Source organism: Tenrec ecaudatus, chromosome 13 (genome assembly GCF_050624435.1).
Source record: "Tenrec ecaudatus isolate mTenEca1 chromosome 13, mTenEca1.hap1, whole genome shotgun sequence".
Taxonomy (NCBI): Eukaryota; Metazoa; Chordata; class Mammalia; order Afrosoricida; family Tenrecidae; genus Tenrec; species Tenrec ecaudatus.
In genome coordinates, this window is record NC_134542.1 from 73976316 (window position 1) to 73994560 (window position 18245).

The 18245-nt window shown below is 37.1% G+C and overlaps 1 protein-coding gene across 1 annotated transcript in view; it reads left to right on the forward strand.

Annotated features, from left to right (window-relative positions):
* The first annotated feature begins 3179 nt into the window (after positions 1 to 3179).
* The window catches only part of SLC38A11 (solute carrier family 38 member 11), a 42981-nt gene continuing 27915 nt past the window's right edge, over positions 3180 to 18245 (forward strand). Inside the window, exons 1-3 of the mRNA XM_075530001.1 lie at positions 3180 to 3243; positions 8913 to 9019; positions 11630 to 11709. Coding sequence (XP_075386116.1) covers positions 3180 to 3243; positions 8913 to 9019; positions 11630 to 11709 — 251 coding nt within the window. The remainder of the gene's footprint in view (positions 3244 to 8912; positions 9020 to 11629; positions 11710 to 18245) is intronic.

Consider the following 18245-nt stretch of genomic DNA (forward strand, 5'->3'; position numbering starts at 1 on the left):
CATATGCATTGTGGTGCTGGCAAAGAAGATTGAACGTACCACGGACTGCCACAAAAACAAATAGATCTCTCTTGGAAGTACAGCCAGAATGCTCCTTAGCAACAAGACTTCCTCTCACATACTTCAGACATGTTATCAGGAGACATCAGTCCCTGGAGAAGGAAGTCACTCTTGCTAAGGTGCAGGGGTATGTAAAAGAGGAAGGCCCTCAATAAGATGGATTGACACAGTGGCTGCTACAGAGGGTGGAAAGAATTAATTATGAGGATGAACAATTAATTATGAGGATGCTACAGGACCTGGCTGTACTTCATTCTGTTGTCCATAGGTTCACTATGAGTCTGAACCAACTTGATGGCATCTAACAACACCCTTACAGGTTGGCACATTGCCCTAATTTGACAGATGAGAGTCAGAAGAGTCAAATCCTTCTCCCAAGTTCATGATACTTTTCTGTCTCTCATAAAGGAAAACCTCATAGAGAACCCTCTTAGGGACTTGAAGCAGAAGAGATACATGATCAGATTAACGATGAAGTCAGATACTTAAAGGAAAGGGAGGAATATTGAGAACACCTTTTTTATGGAGAAGATATAAAAATTATTTTTACTGAGGGACAGATGCATGGGTAAGACAACTACTAGGAGTATACAGGAGCAATCCCGGAGAGAAATGGTAAAGTCCTAAGACCTGAAATAATGGGATTTAATCAAAGTATGTGATCCAATAGTTGATATACAAAAGAAATATAGATGATAGGTAATGAAAAGTCTAGGGCAATATTTAACATTCTGAAGTAGTTTAACATTATGAAGTAGCAATGAAAATAATTTTATGGTTGGGGGTCACCACAACATGAGGAACTGTATTGCAGGGTCGCATATATTTCATATATTCGAAATACAATATTTTTACTGAAATATTGAAATCAGGTTCCATGGGAAATTCAGAAAAGAATGAAATCATATCGTGCTGTATGCATAGTTGTGCATGCACTTCAATTGCAGTGCCTTTCACTGAAACAAAAACAACCCCCACTGCCACTGAATCAATTCCAACTCACTGGGACCCTGTAAGTAGACATAGGCTAGAACCCCTTTTGTGGATTCCCACTGGTGAATCTTCACAGGCAGAAATCCTTATCTTTCCCCTGCGAATGACTGGTAGATTCAAACTCTGGACCTTGAGGTTAGCAGCCAAATACATAACCCACCATGCCGCCAACTAGGGGGCGGGGAGCAAGGGTGCCATGATATTTTAATGATATTATTTCTACATTTTTTGTCTTCTGTTTCATCTCTGACACAGGAACTGAAAAGTAACTTTCAAAAGGTCTGAGACTGCTTTCTTAACTAATAATTAGAGCAGTGCTTCTCAACCTGCCTAATGCTGCGACCCTGTATACAGTTCCTCATGTGGTGGTGACCCCCCCCACCACCATAAAATTGTTTTTGTTGCTCCTTCATCACTGTTATTTTGCTACTGTTATGACTTGGGCAACCCCTATGAAAGGGTCATCCCACCCCCAAAGGGGTCGCGACCCACAGGGTGCGAACCGCTGTATTATGGAATGGTTAGCATTTTTGCTTTGTTATAGAACAAATGCTGGGATTCTCCTGATTACGTTATCTGCAAATTCATTAAGCAGGTGTGTATCATGCTGGTTAGGGTAGGGAAGGGAAATGTAACACTGCCCCTTTGACTCTTAGTATCTACAAGCCCCTTCTGTCCAGCTAATGCATAAATGAGTTAAATAAATGTTAATCTAGATAGAAAACTCGTTAACTGGAAACAGTACTGCTTGATGGAAAGAAAAGGTTCTTGTTACAATGCTACAGTGCGATTACATGCTTCTTGAAAACGTACCTGTTGCGCTATGTTAAGCCAAGAGAGATCTTTGCATGAAATGTAATCTGCATGTTTCAAATTTCTTATTTTTGCCGCAGACTTTTCTCTTGTTTTATTGATAAAAGGAGGGACCCTCTCTGGAACAGATACTTACCAATCTTTGGTCAATAAGACGTTTGGCTTTCCGGGATATCTTCTCCTCTCTGTTCTACAATTCCTGTATCCTTTTATAGGTAAGATAATAGTAAGGGGAAATATTGAAGTTATTTGTGTATATGTTTGTTGTGTATCTACCAGTTTCTGAATAAAATAGTTTTCATTGCCATTAAACAGTCTTTAAAGAATAGGACCACTACATATTTTCCAAATTCGTTACTACAATAACCACTTTCTAGTTCTTTTGTGTGTTTTTTATTATTCTTGTTTTTTAGTAAGATGAGGATGATTTTCCTTGGGTTAAAGCACAACTTCCTTAGCCCGATGCAAAAGTGAATGAAAAGAATCGATTTCTTCTTGAGCGTAAGACATTTTTTGGAAGGCTACGAGTTTGGGGAAGTCGTGTGCAAACTCAACATGCTACGTACAGCGTTCCTCGGGGCCATCGAGGACAGTCCTCTTCATGAGGCCCCCATAGGGGAGTGGCTCTGCACCTCTGGGTGCTGAAACTTTCCGTCTTTACCGAGGCAAACCGCCTCGTCTTGCTCCATGGAGAAGCTGGGGCGTCCACTCTGCAGGCTTTTTGATAGCTGTTTAGTGGGTAGTCCACCACGTCACCGAGCCTCCCAAAGTTTGTATTGTGATGGTGAAAATATCACTGATTGGTTAAATAGATGAAATCTTAACATTCTTCAATAACTGAATTGACTTCATCTGAAAAATCAGAAAGTACCACCGAAGCCGTTATGCAAACCCCTTGTTCTTCATGTCCTCACAAAGGCTAATCGACTTCCCCTCAAAAGCCATGGTTTTCCAGTTGAGGAGATCCTTCAGGGCCTTCTCAATTTTCTGCTGTTTTTACTCCTATTCTTGAAAAAGTGCATAAAAGCTCAACTCTAGCAGCAAAATAATATCTTAAATGACACCTTCATTACTTAAAGATGCTCTAAGTGAATCAGATTACAAATTGACAATATTTTGTAATACAAATTAGTACTTGCCTTTAAGTCTATTGTCTAGTCATTTTTTAAAAAATGGTACATAGTGGTAATCACAATATATATTTGAAGGTGGTAGTAAGATTGTGCCAGTATTTGAGAGGTGATAACTGATTACTTTTCAAAATGTGTACTTACTTCTGACTGTTATTTTAATTATAACTATTTCTTTTAGCTATGATAAGTTACAACATAATAACTGGAGATACTTTGAGTAAAGTTTTTCAAAGAATCCCAGGAGGTAAGTCAAAATTAAATTTTGAGTATTTAAATATGTATTGTATTAATTTTATTTGTTTTTACTTTGTGAAAAATTTTCAGTTTTTAGAGAACAGATATTTATACACTTGCATAACACTATATAAATCTTGTTCTATAATGTGCATCTTTTTAAAAATTAATTTTTGAAGTTATCAAAAACCATTTTGGTATTTTTATTGATTTACAATTATACAAGTAGTCTATAAAAGTGTGCATATATACATATACACACTTCACCAAAATGAAAACATCATAGACAAGGCTAAGGCTTCCTATGAAACATCCAACCTACTGATTAATTTTATATCATCAAAATGATTTTTTAAAGTGAAATCCCATAAAGAACACAATTTTGTTCGTGTCATCATTTCTTCACTCTCGTTAATTGTGATGGTGCAGACTGTGTGCTTTCATTGTCTGTCTTCTTAGGGATCGTGTGACGCCAGAGTACTTGTTAACAGTAGATAAAATCCTTGACAGATCTCCAATCTTCTTTTCTCTATGAAATATGTCACGAATGTCTTAGGCTGGCAAATGGACAGTTATTTTTACCTACTTTTCCCAGTTAATTAAAGTCATGGTTATTGGTATAAAACAAAATACTGAGAGATGGGGTGAACAGTGAGGTATTAGATTATTTAAATTTTTGCAATGTGGTCACTCTACTTTGTTTTAAACATTTAAAATTCTTATTAAAATGTATCTTTGTTTGAGTATCCATTTAAGTAATAAAAAGGACCAAACTCCTTGCTCTCATGTTGATTCCAACACATGGTGGCCCTTGTATTTGCAGAGGACAACTGCTCCCTGGCTGTGCAGAAGCTGCGGTTTTATGGCGTCATTGAGTGGATTTGAACTGTTCCTCTTTAGCTTAGTCGGGCAGTGAACATGGCTTGTTCCACCCACACGGCCTCTTTAGATCATGAGGGAAAATGCTAATGGGGAGCTCATTCTTCTACTCGCACTCTGGTTTTGATGTTTTTCTACCTGCTGCTGTGGAGTCCGTTGGGACTCAGCACTCCTCTAAGACAGGATTTCTGAGGCTGCACATCTTCCAGGGAACAACCAGCCCCGCCTTCCTTCCACAGAGCATCTTGTGAGCTGATTCAGTGACCATAACTCATCCTTCGCAGCCCGGTGCCTAGCCCCCAGCACCACAAGTGTCCTTCATGGTTTTCTAGCTTTATCATTTTCCCAGTGAAAGAAAAATATATTTTCTACCAAAATCATCAGGAGAGAATCAAGGGTTTGGGAAGTTGAGCTTCCGTTTTATAGTTTAGTGCTTGGTTATGGCTGAGTTAAACTACTACCCACAATTAATCTCATTCAGTTTGTTTTCTATGGGAGCTGAAACACTGATGGCATCTTCATATGACTGTCTTAGACTGTTTGTAATGAGCTTATGAGCCTGTCCAGAGATTTGTCTTGTTCAAAGTTGAAGTTCTCTCTCTTTGCTTGAGTCACCATTACTTATTTGACAGACTTGGCTTCTATAACTTCCGGCTTCATGGAATTGGCTCACAGAGATCAGATACGAACGAGAAAGTTAAAAAATAATAACATGATCTATGAAAACCACAGTAAATCAAACAATGTCTTCATTGGATGGTATATATAACCTTAAGCGAATATTTGGATGAGTACAATTTTTGCAGTTTATAAATCCTTATAAATATTTTTGCTTTATTTTAAATTTTCTGTTAGTACGTGATTATTTTTAAAATACATTTTTAATGATAGCCTCCAATTTCTGAGCAAGCTAACATTAACACAAACTAAAAATTTCCACATTAATTCTAAAATCTGTAGGTCAATAAAGTATCCCTTTTGTGTCAGATTCCCAAGCTGATCTTCCTCTTTTTTGTCAGAAAAGAACTGAGACACTAGAAACTTCTACTGTTAAATTATTGTTATAAGTAAATGTCTTATTAGAGTTGGCTATCCTCATCCACAGTCCAAAGAGCTAATAAGGTGTGCTATTGCCTTCAACAGTACAAAATTAATACAAAGGGAAAATGAGAAAATATTTAGATTTAGATAGTTATTAAATTAATTGTAATAACCTTATTTTATCCTAAAAGTAATTATATTCATGAAACTTTTAATGGGGGAATGAATAAATGAGAAATGTTTACACCCCCATATTAAATACAGTTACAAATAATATATGCCAGTTCATTAAAAAGTATCTCAAGTGAACTCCTAAATTTATTTAAATATTCAGACTTTAATCACAGAGCATAACATGCCAGCTAGCAAACAAAAATATATTTTATCTAATCAGGGTAGATCTTAGTGATTATATGTTACATAAGTACTTTTTTGTTCCTTATGAGTTTCTGAGGCAATCTGACAAAAATTATTCCCACAAATTGGATTTGTTTTACTCATAGTCTGAAAGGAATGGGTTTTTTGAAATATCTGTTGGCTTTTCCCAATTTTGTAATTTGAAATTATATTCAGTTGATGAGTATTGGCAATATAGTGTGTACATGAAGCATCTCTATTCAGTCAACACTTATTAAGGAAAACAAGCACAGAGCAAATGGCTCTATCACCCACCTGATCAATAACTGCTGTATCTTTCATTCATAACTCTAGAGATAGAAGTTGATAAGGAAAATCAATGGTTCTCTATTTATAGTGGTAGATATTAAAAATATAAACACAGTCTTTGTGTATATTCTAAAATATCTTTAAAAGAAATATAAGAAAAATAACTATTAGCTTACTCTCCCTAGAATCAAACAATAGGCTAAATACATATTTTTATGGTTAAGTATAATAAAATGTATAATATAGTGAGATATTTCCCATCTCCAAATATGAACCTTTATGACTCTACCATCCATCTAGATAAATCCAAATTTCTTAGCAAGATAATAAGGCCCTTTATGATATGCCCCTCTTCAAGTTATTTCTACCACTTAATCTCCTAACACCCAGCATTTCCGCCATAAGAATGATAATGGTCACCACGCGTTGGGCATCTACGGGAGCAGACACTCATCACAATTTCACAGTCAACCTGCAAAACTCCTAAATTATTCTCTTCTAACCATTGAGATTCTCAGTCTCAGAGTCCTCGAATTAATAACTCAACGCTCCATATCCAACAAGCAGTGGGTGTAGGATTCAGCCCATCATGCCCTTTCTGCCTCCACATCATTTCATACACTTTTCCAGTCCTTCCCTTTAATCCATCCAGTTTGCATATGCCTTTAAGAACTCCAAACCAGCCTGAAGGCCTTATGCCCTATTGTCACCTCTTCCCTGCCCTCACATTGACATATGGACCATATGTCCCTAAAGACTGAGTTGGTTATTGGTTGGCCTGTTGGAGCCTAACTCTGCTTCCTGCTGAGCAGAAAGTACAGTATAGACAAGAGAGACAATCATGATCAAATAAATACAGGTTTTCTGAGGTTACAAGGTGAACTACACGGATAATAGATTATAAATTATTCGTAATACTTGGAACTTAACAATTCTAAAAGCAATGACATAAAAACCCAAGGAAAAAAACACCTTCTCTTGAGAGAGTAATTTAAGACAGTGTAAGAAAATTATAGGCTTAACTCTAAATCCCATTGTTAGTTAGATATTATTTACTCTTTTGAATCTCTATGTATGTATTATATAAATAATTCATATGTAAATTAAACCAGGTATCAAATGACTGTGAGATGAGATTTTGAGAGGAAATAGTCTATAACAAAGTGTCTAGTAGTTAGCAAGCACTTAATTATGTTGGTTAATAAAAAATACTTTTATATACCCAAAAGAAATGAAAACAAGTACCCACACAAAACTCAGTACTTGAATGTGTATAGTAGGATTGTTTGCAATAGCCAAAAGATAGAAACTCAACCCAAATGCCTATCAACAAGCAAATGGTTAAGCAAAATGTCATATATCCATTTATAGAATGAAATATTATTAGGCTATAAAATAGAAATACTGATATATGCTACAAGATGGATGAATCTTGAAACCGTTGTGCTAAGTAAAAGAAACAAATCGCAAAATTATTTTTTAAAAAAGAAAGAAACCACTCGCAAAGGACCACCGTTTATATGATGCGTAGTCGTATAAAATGTTCAGAGTAAGGAAATCTATAGAGACAGACATAAGCTGGTGGTCATGTGGAGCTTGGGAGAGAACGGGGTAGACAGAGAGATGACACCCAACAGCACAGGGTTTCTTTTCAGGTAATGAAAATGTTTGACCGTGGTGAAGGTTGCATATATCTGTTATGTGAATTTTATGCTATATTAATTACATGTCAGTAGTCATTTAAGGATAAAAAAATACATTTGTTTTTCTCATACCTCCCAAACTTGTTCCACCATTCCAATCTCATTTTGATGCCGCACGTCATTTCCCAACATCAGGTTTCTAAAAGCTGGACAGTTCTTAAATACAGGACTATCCAAGACTACAGCGGTGGTTCTCAACCTTCCCAGTGCAGCAACCCTTTAATATAGCTCCTCAGCCATCAAATTATTTTCGATGCTACTTCATAAGTGTAATTTTGCTACTGTTATGAACTGGGCGACTCTTGTGAAAGGGCCGTTCAATTCCCCAAAGGGGTCGCAACCCACATGTTGAGAACCGCTCCTCAATAGGTTATTCCACCTTGCAGCAGCTTCCAAGGTGCTTCTGCCGATTTTCCTTCAGAGTAAACACTTCTTTCTTGACAAAAGAGTAGAAATATAATAAACATTTCATCTAAATTTTTTATTTTGGAAATTTCACTCATGTTTATTGCCCTGGGTTTTAGAAACCAAAAACTCAAACTCCCTGCCATCAAGTTGACACCAAGTCACAGTGACCGTCTCCCACAGGGTGGAACTGGCCCGGTGAGTTTCCGAAACTGCAACTGCAGGAGGAGAAGTCTCCATCTTCCCCTCTTTGAGCCACTGGGGGGGTTCAGCCTGCAGCCAGCTCAGAACCCCCAGAGCACCGATCAGTGCTCCATCCTCCCCCCAGCTAGGGCTCTCAGAGGGCGCTGCCATTGCCGTTTAAAAGGAGCTCTGATAACAGTTTTTGACTTAGAAGTATATTTTAAGAGGACACTGGCAGGAAGAAGCAAAACAATTATTACAACGATTGGGTTTTCTCTGTTTTATTCTGTTGTGGTTGTTGGGTTGTTTGGGGGAGAGATGCTTTGACTTGGTATGTTTGTCTATCTATGGAACCCATGATAGGTAAGTCTGTAGAGAGAGCAACTGTATTAGCAATTTCCAAGTGGGGTGGCCGGGGCTGGTTGGGGGGGAAGGGGGAGCTAACAATAATGAGGACAAGAAGAAAAAACGTCCTAACTTGGATTGTGGTGATGATCACAAAACTCTCTTGAATTGAACTATTGAAATGTATGACATGGGAAGCATATGTCAACAAAACTGGTAAAAAAATTAATTAAATCATTGGAATCTAAAATGTTTAAACATTATTTGAACGATTGGTTCACTTTTGAAGGTTTCTATAAGTACGTAGTTTTACTTCGTTTCATGTAAGTTATTTAATAGTCGAGGTGGTATTTAGTGTCATGTAGGTCCCTCTGATAATGAACCGTGGAGCTGTTGGGGCTTGTTGTTGAAGTGGTCCTTATCCCTGTAAATGTGTCTGGTGCTTACTGTGTTCCAGTTGACCCTGGGAACGTGCTTATCGGTCGCCACTTCATTATTGTGCTTTCCACGGTTGCCTTTAATCTGCCTTTGTCATTGTACCGCGATATAGCAAAGCTGGGAAAGGTAATTGTTACTTTTCTTTTTTTTAATAAATCATTTTATTGGGGGCTCTTACAACTCTTATAGCAATCCATACATCAATTGTATCAAGTACATTTTTACATCTGTTGCCATCATAATTTTCAAAATATTTTCTTTCTATTTGAGCCCTTGGTATCAACTCCTTTTTCCTCCCTCCCCTACTCTTTCACCCTCATGAACCCTTGATACATTATAAATTATTATTATTATTATTATTATTTTCATACCTTGGACCATCTGCTGTCTCACCCATGTTTCTGTAGTTTGTCCCCTTGGGGTGGGGGCAAGGGGAAGGGTGTTAATACATTGACCCTTGTGAATCAGTTCCCCCTTTCACAGCATTGCTCTTTGTTATGTGAATTATATCACTATATTTGTTGAATTCCTGCCGATATGACAAAGTCTTAATTCCAGCATTTATTTTCATTTCAGATGATTTCTTAGTATGTTAGCGTAGAGGATGTTGACTCTGTTGCTTAATTTTTGGAACTGATGGTTAACTAATAGGTGGGGGTCATATAAAGGTGTCTTTCCACTTAAAAGGAAGACACAGTAGACTCAGAAAGTGCATTTTCAATTTAAAAAATAAAAAGAATTAGAAAGCCAATCTAAGGTATTGGTGAAAATTCCACTCTTCTTTATAGTAGTGTAAAATCAAACTAACTCCAAGCAGTAAAGATTAATCATTTCACAGAGTCCCAAAGGTTTTATGGTGAATTATAAGGTCTAATGCGTTTCTTTACATCCAATGAATTTACAGGCCAGTGAATTTGCTGTTCAGAATTTGTTTAACAATTATGATTTTTGTTGAAAAGGAGAAATGTTGAACTTTTGCTAAAGCAACCAAATAATTATATAGGCCACCATATAAGTTTATTTTCACAGGTTGATTTTATTTCCTGGTTACTTTTTATTTTTATATTTAATTTTATTTCTTAATCATTTTGTAGGGGGCTCATTCAACTCTTATCAAAAATCATGCATATATCAATTGTATAAAGCACATTTGTACATTCATTACCTACTTCATCCTCAAAACATTTGCTCTCCACATAAGCCCCTGGCATCAGCTCATTTTTCCCTCTCCCTCCATGCTCCCCGCTCCTTCATAAACCCTTGGTAATTTATAAATTATTATTTTGTCATATCTTACACTGTCCGACATCTCCCTTCACCCACTTTTAAAAATTTTATTTCCTTGTTTTATTTTATTTTTTGTTTTTAGTTTATTTGATTTTTATATTTTTATTTTATTTTATCTCCTGGTTTTATTTTATTTTGTTTCCTGGTTATATTTTATTTCCTTTAATCTCAAGGAATATTTTAATTTTTACCCAAAATAAAATGCCAAGTATTATGATGAAAAAATTTTTTAATTAGCCCTATCATATTTTATGTCCTATTTTTGTAAGACCCAACCATTGATTTTTACCTCTTACTGTGTGCTGCTCCGAAGCAGGGATAAGAGTGGAGACTGTGTTCCAGAGTATTTTGACCATCCCATCCTCCGTGCCTGGCAGTCCTCCAGAAATAACCAAGAGTGTAGAGCAAAAAGGGGTTTTGTTTCTATGAATTACCTAATGATTTACTAATTTCCATTGACTTATTAAATGTAGATATAAATATTATCATCTGAGAACAGATGTCAAGAAATTCATGGATGGGGGGGTTGGGGTGGGAGGAGAAGCGAGTGATTTTATTATTAACACCTAAATAGTTTTCCTAAATGTCAATTCAATGTGTCAGGCTGAAGTATTTAAGTAAATTCCCCTAAGGGCAAAGTTGAGTTGTTAACAAGAACCAGGATCTGGATTTGGCTGCTTGTTTGAATCACTCGGAGTTTTAAGCTGTGCGACTTTGTGTAAATTAAAGACCAACAACCTCAGAGCGAGGCTAGTGTCCTTGGGTTGACACATGTAAGTTTTATTGTTGCCTTTGTTGGTCTTCCATATAAAATAAACACAAATTTATATGATTTTACTTTCTCACCAGAAAAAACTAATCTCAAATGCGCTTATCCATTATTTTAAAAAAAACTAAGAATGTAAACACAGATGTCCAGTCAGTAAGGAGTACACAGACACACAGAGAGACCAGTTGTCTTTAACCAGTTGTAATAGTGACAAAGAGAGGAAGGGGCAAAACAGACCCAAAAATCCAAACCAAAGGACAAAGCCATATAGCAAATACTCTGATAGCTGCAGAGCAGGGGCGAGTGTGTGCGTGGGTGCGTGCGTGTGTGTGTGTGTGCGTGTGTAAAAGATAGAGACAGGAGAATCTGTGATAGAAAAAGTGCAAGTCACCCCTTGTATATTCTAAGCAGAAAGCCACTAAAAATTGAAATCCAAGTTAAAAGATTTCAATTGTCTTTTTCTTCTTTTTTTTGGGGGGGGCAGGGAGAACTACGGTTCTGGTTTGATATGAGGTTATAGAGGCTAGAGATAATCAACGCAAATTCATAAGAAAAAATACTAATTTGTTGAATTACACAATCTATTAATAAATTCATATCATGTAATTAATGAGGGGCCTAATATTTTAAATAAAATCATCTGTTCTCAATTGACAGTATCTTTCAATTTTCTTTTGCAGATATCATTTATTTCCACCATTTTAACAACTCTGATTCTTGGAATTGTAATGGCAAGGGCAGTTTCCTTGGGTCCACACATGTAAGTTTTATTTTTGCGTTTGTTGGTCCTTCGATATAAACCTTCACAATGATACTTATATGACATTATAAAGGCAGGGATAAAATGCAATTGTATCAGATCCATCATTGTTCTCTAGTGCTGCACAAAATGGACTGAAATAATTATAGCTTCGAAGACTTGAACTTTTCAGATGGCCCTTGTTTATTTGATGAGATTAAAACCAAGTTTACTTATTATTTTAATGACCCGCCCTGAGAATTAGCATAAAAAAGAGAGGTCTTGAAAAGTGAGAAATGGGTATAAAGCAGAATGCGAGAGGGAAAATGGTAGACGGATGGAATTTCTATATCTCCCCTGGAAATGGGATTATTTCGTAATTAAGTTTCACTGGTGTAGGCCTAAAGTATAAATCGCGCTAAATGCATTGTTTTTTACTATAGTTTAAGTATATTTGAGTACTCTTCTAAGGCCCCTACTGGCATTGAGTCGATTCTAACTCATAAAGACCCTATATTAGGGGTTTGGAGGATGTGAGCCTGTCAGGGAGCAGGGAGCTTCGTCGGTCTCTCACAGAGTGACTTATGGGTTTGAAGTGCCGCTCTTGCTATCAGCAGTTCTAAACTTACCCAACAGTGTCACCAAGGGTCCCTGCTAATATTCAACTCATTGTCATCCAGTTGATTACAACTCATAGTGGCCTTGGAGGACATAGAACTGCATGGGTTGCTGAGACTGTAACTCTTTACAGGTGTAGAGAGCCTCGTTTTTCTTCTGAGGAGTGACTGGTGGTTTTGAACTGCTGACCTTGCAGTTGGCAGCCCATCACATAACCACTATGCCACCAAGGCTCCTCCTTCTAAGATTATATTCTTTAATTATTTGTGTTAAAACATTTTCTTTTATAAATTGATGGTGATAGCTGACAGCAGTGTTTGTTTGTTCTTAATATCCTTATTGGGTAAAGTAAAATGTTGACAATTTGTTATTGGTACTCTGCCCTTTTTTTAAAGTATGGGCACAACTGAACAAAACTCTACTTTTCACACATTTATTGTAGATCCGCCAGGTAAGGACTGGACAGCCCTGAGAAAACGCTGAAATGACACTAGCTGAAAATGATTTGAAGTACACAATAAATATTTTCTGAATGCATATATTAATCCATGATGGAGTGTTCATGATGCCTTAAATATTTTCTCTATCCTAAATAAACAAGGATGAGTTCACTTAGGACATACTTTCTGGAGCAGTGACAGGGACATGATAGTCATCAATGAATGGTCCCTATGTGAGGAAAACTCGGCACATAGCTATACCTGATCCTGCAGTCCCCAAGAAGCACACTCTCCTGTGGATTGATTGTTGTTATGCAAATTGTGTCATTGTCTGCTGTATATATTTATGCCAAACTTCTTAATTTACCAGGAAAATATCAAAAATATATGTAAAGGTCATTTAGAAGTAAATTTGAAATATCTAGTCTATTTGAACTTGAAATGGTCTTTCCTTTTTTAAAAAACTATTTTAAAAGGATACAAATAGAGAGAGAAGCTAAATGTCTGTCATATTCATGTTAATTTATTTCCGCAGCTAACTTGATCCTTTACTCCTGGTCCTTGGAGTCTTGTTATTGCATCTGGTCCGCTGTGGTGCAGACATGCGTCCTTTCATTGAGCACATGTTTACAGAGTGCCTGTTGTCTGCAGCTTTCTGTGCCTTGGGGTGGAAATGCTTGAGTCTGTACTGGTTTGCCCAAAGCTGCAATTGTTCACAACCAAAGTAGGTAGATGGGACTTAATTTTTTTTAAAGCAAAGTAGAGTATTAAGGAGGGACAAGGACAGGGGCAGAGCCCAAGAAACCTGCACATAATGGTCCAGATCAGAAAGGGCTTTTTGGGAAAGGCAAATGTGATCTGGGTTTTATAATAGATGTGTATTATTTTTTCCAGAGAGACCAGGTAGTAAAAGGCAATGAAGCCAGGGGAGCGCTAATGCTAAAGCACAGAGGCAACATCTGTGCAAATGTGCTGGGAACAATGGATGTAGGTGTGGACTGATAACATCTGTATGAGTCCCCAATAAAAGGATGTAAAAAATTATGTAAACAAAAAAAAAGCACAGAAGCATGTACTCAGTTCTACTGATACCTCTCTACTTCTATTATTAATGTTTACCTTGGAGGTACTACTGTTAGGTAAGTGGTGGGTCACACCAACCAGTCTGTGGGAGAAAGATGAGACCATCTGCTCCCCTAAAAATGTACGGTTTTGGAGACCCTATATCATATTGTTATGATTGGTGTCACTTAATAGCAGTATGATTGATTTGATTTTGGAGCAGATATCTGGTTATCAAAAGCTGAATTCACAGCAGCCAAAAGCTAATAAAAGAAGGAGCCTTGATGGCATAGTGGGTTATGCGTGGGCTGCTAACGACAAAACCAATAGTTCGAAACCACCAGCCACTTCATGGAAGAAAGATGAGGCTTTCTACTCCCGTGAAGAGTTACAGAAACACACAGGGGCAATTTTACCATGTAGGGTACACTGAGTCATCATCAAGTGGATTTCAGAGAGAGAGAGAGAAAAGAAAATAGGTGTCCTAAAAAGAAGACAATACGTAATAGATTTGGCAATAATTTTGATTGTATAAGACCAAACTATTTTCGTTGAAGCTTTTTCTAAATGAAAAATGAGTCTGGGGAATAATTCATTCATTTTACTTTTTAAAAAGCTTTAAAAATATAGTTTATTTAGTGCAAATGAAGCGACACTGAAAAAAAAGAAGCAGATACTAAGTTGAAAGAGTAAGGTCAATAAATTAACCATGAGTTGGGCCCCAGTAGAAGTAGCTAAAGCAGTCAAAGCAATGGTCCCGATGCTTAGTTGACATTAGAATCGTCTGGGTTACTTAAAAAAAATCACCTATGGAGTTTCTGCAGCATTGGTCTGGGGTCAGCTGTGACTCACGTGTGCAAAAGGTTAAAGAGCCTCTTGGTTTCAAGAAATTAAAATCATAAGTATACATTTTTAATTTACACCTTGTTTCTAATATTGGATAATGGTATATTTCTGATAACAAACAAGGAGATACATTTGGTTATAGTCGTTTGATTATTCTATGTGATTCATTCTCCACTCATTTCTTGGTAATATCTTTTATATACAGAATGCTATGTGAGCAACTATCATGGATACAAGAGATATAGAATATCTCTGTTAAAGGGGTTTCTAGTTTACTGGAAAAAACAGAGCTATACAGATGCCTACCATAGAAGGCAGTGTTTCTTGACACAACAGAAAGGAAGAGGAGTCTTCCTGGTGGGTTAAAAGAATGAATTGAATAACCACAGAGGCCTTTCTGTCACAACCAGAAGGTGGCTTGTATCTGCTCGCCCTTCGTCTCTGGTGATATGTTTTCTCTGAAGCTGAAATATTCTAATTTACAGGAATTGTTTATGTAACCCTTTCAGTGTTTAAATGCTCAATGAATTTTAAAAAAAACATTGTGCCATCTTTTATTTCCGTTTGAATCCTACTGCAAACAACTTCTGTGTGTTCGCAAGCACAGTCACATGAATCAAGTCCCACGATCCTTGGTTGGCATAGTAGCTAGTCAGGCAGGCTGCTTCCTGAAAACACGACCGCCATGAGTGCTTATGATCCATAAAACATGAGAAATTCAATATCCCACGTGGATTTTTCTTCATTCTTGTTCAGATGGGTGATCAGAAAAGCTGGACCTTTTCCTAGAGCTTTTAAAGTGGCATTTGATAAAGAGCTTTAAACCCACGACCTGAAAAGAGGACCGTCTGTGATGGCTACTGGTATTGACCTTGTTACTATGGAAACACCTTTTATTGGTTGTCTTTTAAAAAGAAAGCACACAATTCAATTTCCTTTTCCATAACTCACAGCTCCATAAATCCTGCTTCTTGATATGACTTCAAATATCTCACAGCCCAATAAATTTCCTTTTTTTTGGAAATAATGTTCAGTTTTATTGTATTTTATAACCTTTTGCTTTCTAAAAACTGAAGTGGCAAGGCAATTTAATTGCTTTGCAGAAAGTGTGCTAGTCTCAAAATGCAATAACACGGCTCTCCCCTTTTCTCTAATATTTTCCCAACTAGAATCTGATGCATTATCATTGTGAAAGCCTTCATATTGTGCCTTATTAATATTCAATACTTTATATTCAGAAAGGGAATAATAGCACCATACTCCAAATTTACAACAATTATAACTTTATCTGATATCTCTTTTATTCTATTTTAGTCACTAATGTGGCATTCTAAGCACAGTTCTGAAATGTGTGTATGCTTTTGAGTGATATTTAGGCAAAGAAGTGTGTCTTCCTCGGGAATCTCAATACATATTTTTATACTTTACCCCTTTAATCTGGAAATTATGTAATTTTTATGTTATACATAAAAAGGAACCAAAAGGGATCAAATAAATGGTCATAAAATGAGTAAAGCCAGAAGAAAGGTGAAGGGAACGATAAATTGTATCAGATTATTTGATCAAGTGTAAATTTTTGCACTTTTTGTTGTGAATGGCAATTGTCACAGAACCTAAACTAGCTTACGAATAACAATTATTAACCCATACAACCGAGTAGTTCAAGGTCAGGTCTGTCATCAGGTATTGTTGAATTTAAGAAGTCAATCAGTGAGACAATTTTTCATTCCTTCATCTCTTGACACATTTCCCTATTTTAGCTCTAGATTCTGAAAGCCTTTCCTCTTGTGTTGGCAAGATGCATGTTGTCTGCAAGTCATCCAGGTCCAAGCAGTAAAAAGAAAGAGAACTTTCTTTTCAAGAGTTCCTCAAATCTCCTACCCAGATTAAATCTGGTCGACTCCAAGGAGACCCATGACCATGACCGTCCTGACTCTGTAATTGTAGCTGGTGTTGGAGCAAAGAAGAGAGGCAACCCCACTAAGCACAAGGCTTTGATGCCCATGGAAGGGAAGGTTGCTAGTGTCTAGTGAAAACAGTAGCCATCCATTCCTGGTGACATGTGGTATATGGCACAGCAGAAGACAGGGCGCACAGAATTAAGTGAGTGAACAGCAGAGAAAGGACTGGGCACATAGCACTGTTTTAGGAGAACATCAATGAATGGACGTACCATGACATACTTGTAGTTTGAGAGATGAAAGCACTACAATACATTTGCTCTAGGAAATAACGAGCACATTGGAGACCAAGTCAAAAGACAGGACTGAAAACCACCCACGATATCTTGAAAGGGAAGGAGTTCGGATCTAGTTAGGGGGGAATCCTTGGAAAGGAGCTGGTGCGCTCCTTCCTCTCGATGGGAGAGGAACATGAAGAGGGAAAGAGGAAGGAGTACAGTCCGGGACCGTTGGAAGAAGTTGAGCATTCACACCCAGCAACTTCGATTGTTTCTCCAGAGTGGAGGCCATTACCCATGAGTCGGATAGGCAGCGTGGAGGCAGATCTTGAATATGCTTCACAATATGTCATTTAAAGTTTGTATTTTCTCTACGGGAAGTGAGAAGGGATCAATACAGATATTTTTGATGGTGATATTTGTTAAATTCAGTAGCTCTGATGATATAATGGTTGCACACTCGGCTGCTAACTGGAAGGCCAGCAGTTTGAATCTACCAGCTGCTCCTCCAGAGAAAAATGGGCTTTCTCCTCCCATGGAGAGTTACAGTCTTGAGAACCCACAGGTGGTGATCTACCCTCTCCTCCAGGTTCACTGTCAGGGGAATTGACTGCATGGCAGTGATTTTGAGGTTTTTAAAACTTTTGTTTGTTAAATTATCATTTTTCTTTTATGTATTTTCATAAACAATATTATTTTGTCTTATTGTTTTTAGCTCCACAGGAATAGGGCCTGCATTTTCTTTTATCACATCATGTGGCCAATTGTCCAGCATAATTAGAAATCAACAAAACAAATAGACTAAAATGTGCTGAATTATGTGTTAAAAAATGAATACAACTATGTACATTCTGGTTTTAGTTAATTTACGTTGGAGATTAACTGACCAAAATATTGGTGTAAGGGGACAAAACAATTCTCTTGAGACCAAAGAGATTCCATGTGAAAATATCTAGCAACTATGATACATATTCTTCTTTTAAAAAATTAATATTGGGGACTTGTACAGCTCTTTTAACAATCCATACAGATGATACTTATTCTTAAGATTGCTTCCTTGCTGGTAAATTCCACTAACTCATTCCCTAAAATGCCATTAGACTCCTCCTACCCTTAGGGTTTTGAGTTAGAATCAACTCAATGGCAGCAGGTTTGGGTTGAGATTCTTAGGGGGATGACATAGTGAGTTACCTGTGGTCTGCTAATCATAAAGTCAGCAGTTTGAACCCACCAACAGATCCATGGGAGAAAGATGAGGCTGTCTCTTCTCCTAAAGACTTATAGCCTTAGGAACCATAAGGAATGGCTCTTCTTTCTGTCTTATAGGGTCACTATTAGTCAGAATAGATTAGATGGCAATGGATTTGGATTTGGATTCTTAGGGCTACATTGCTTACAAAAAGCAACATCAT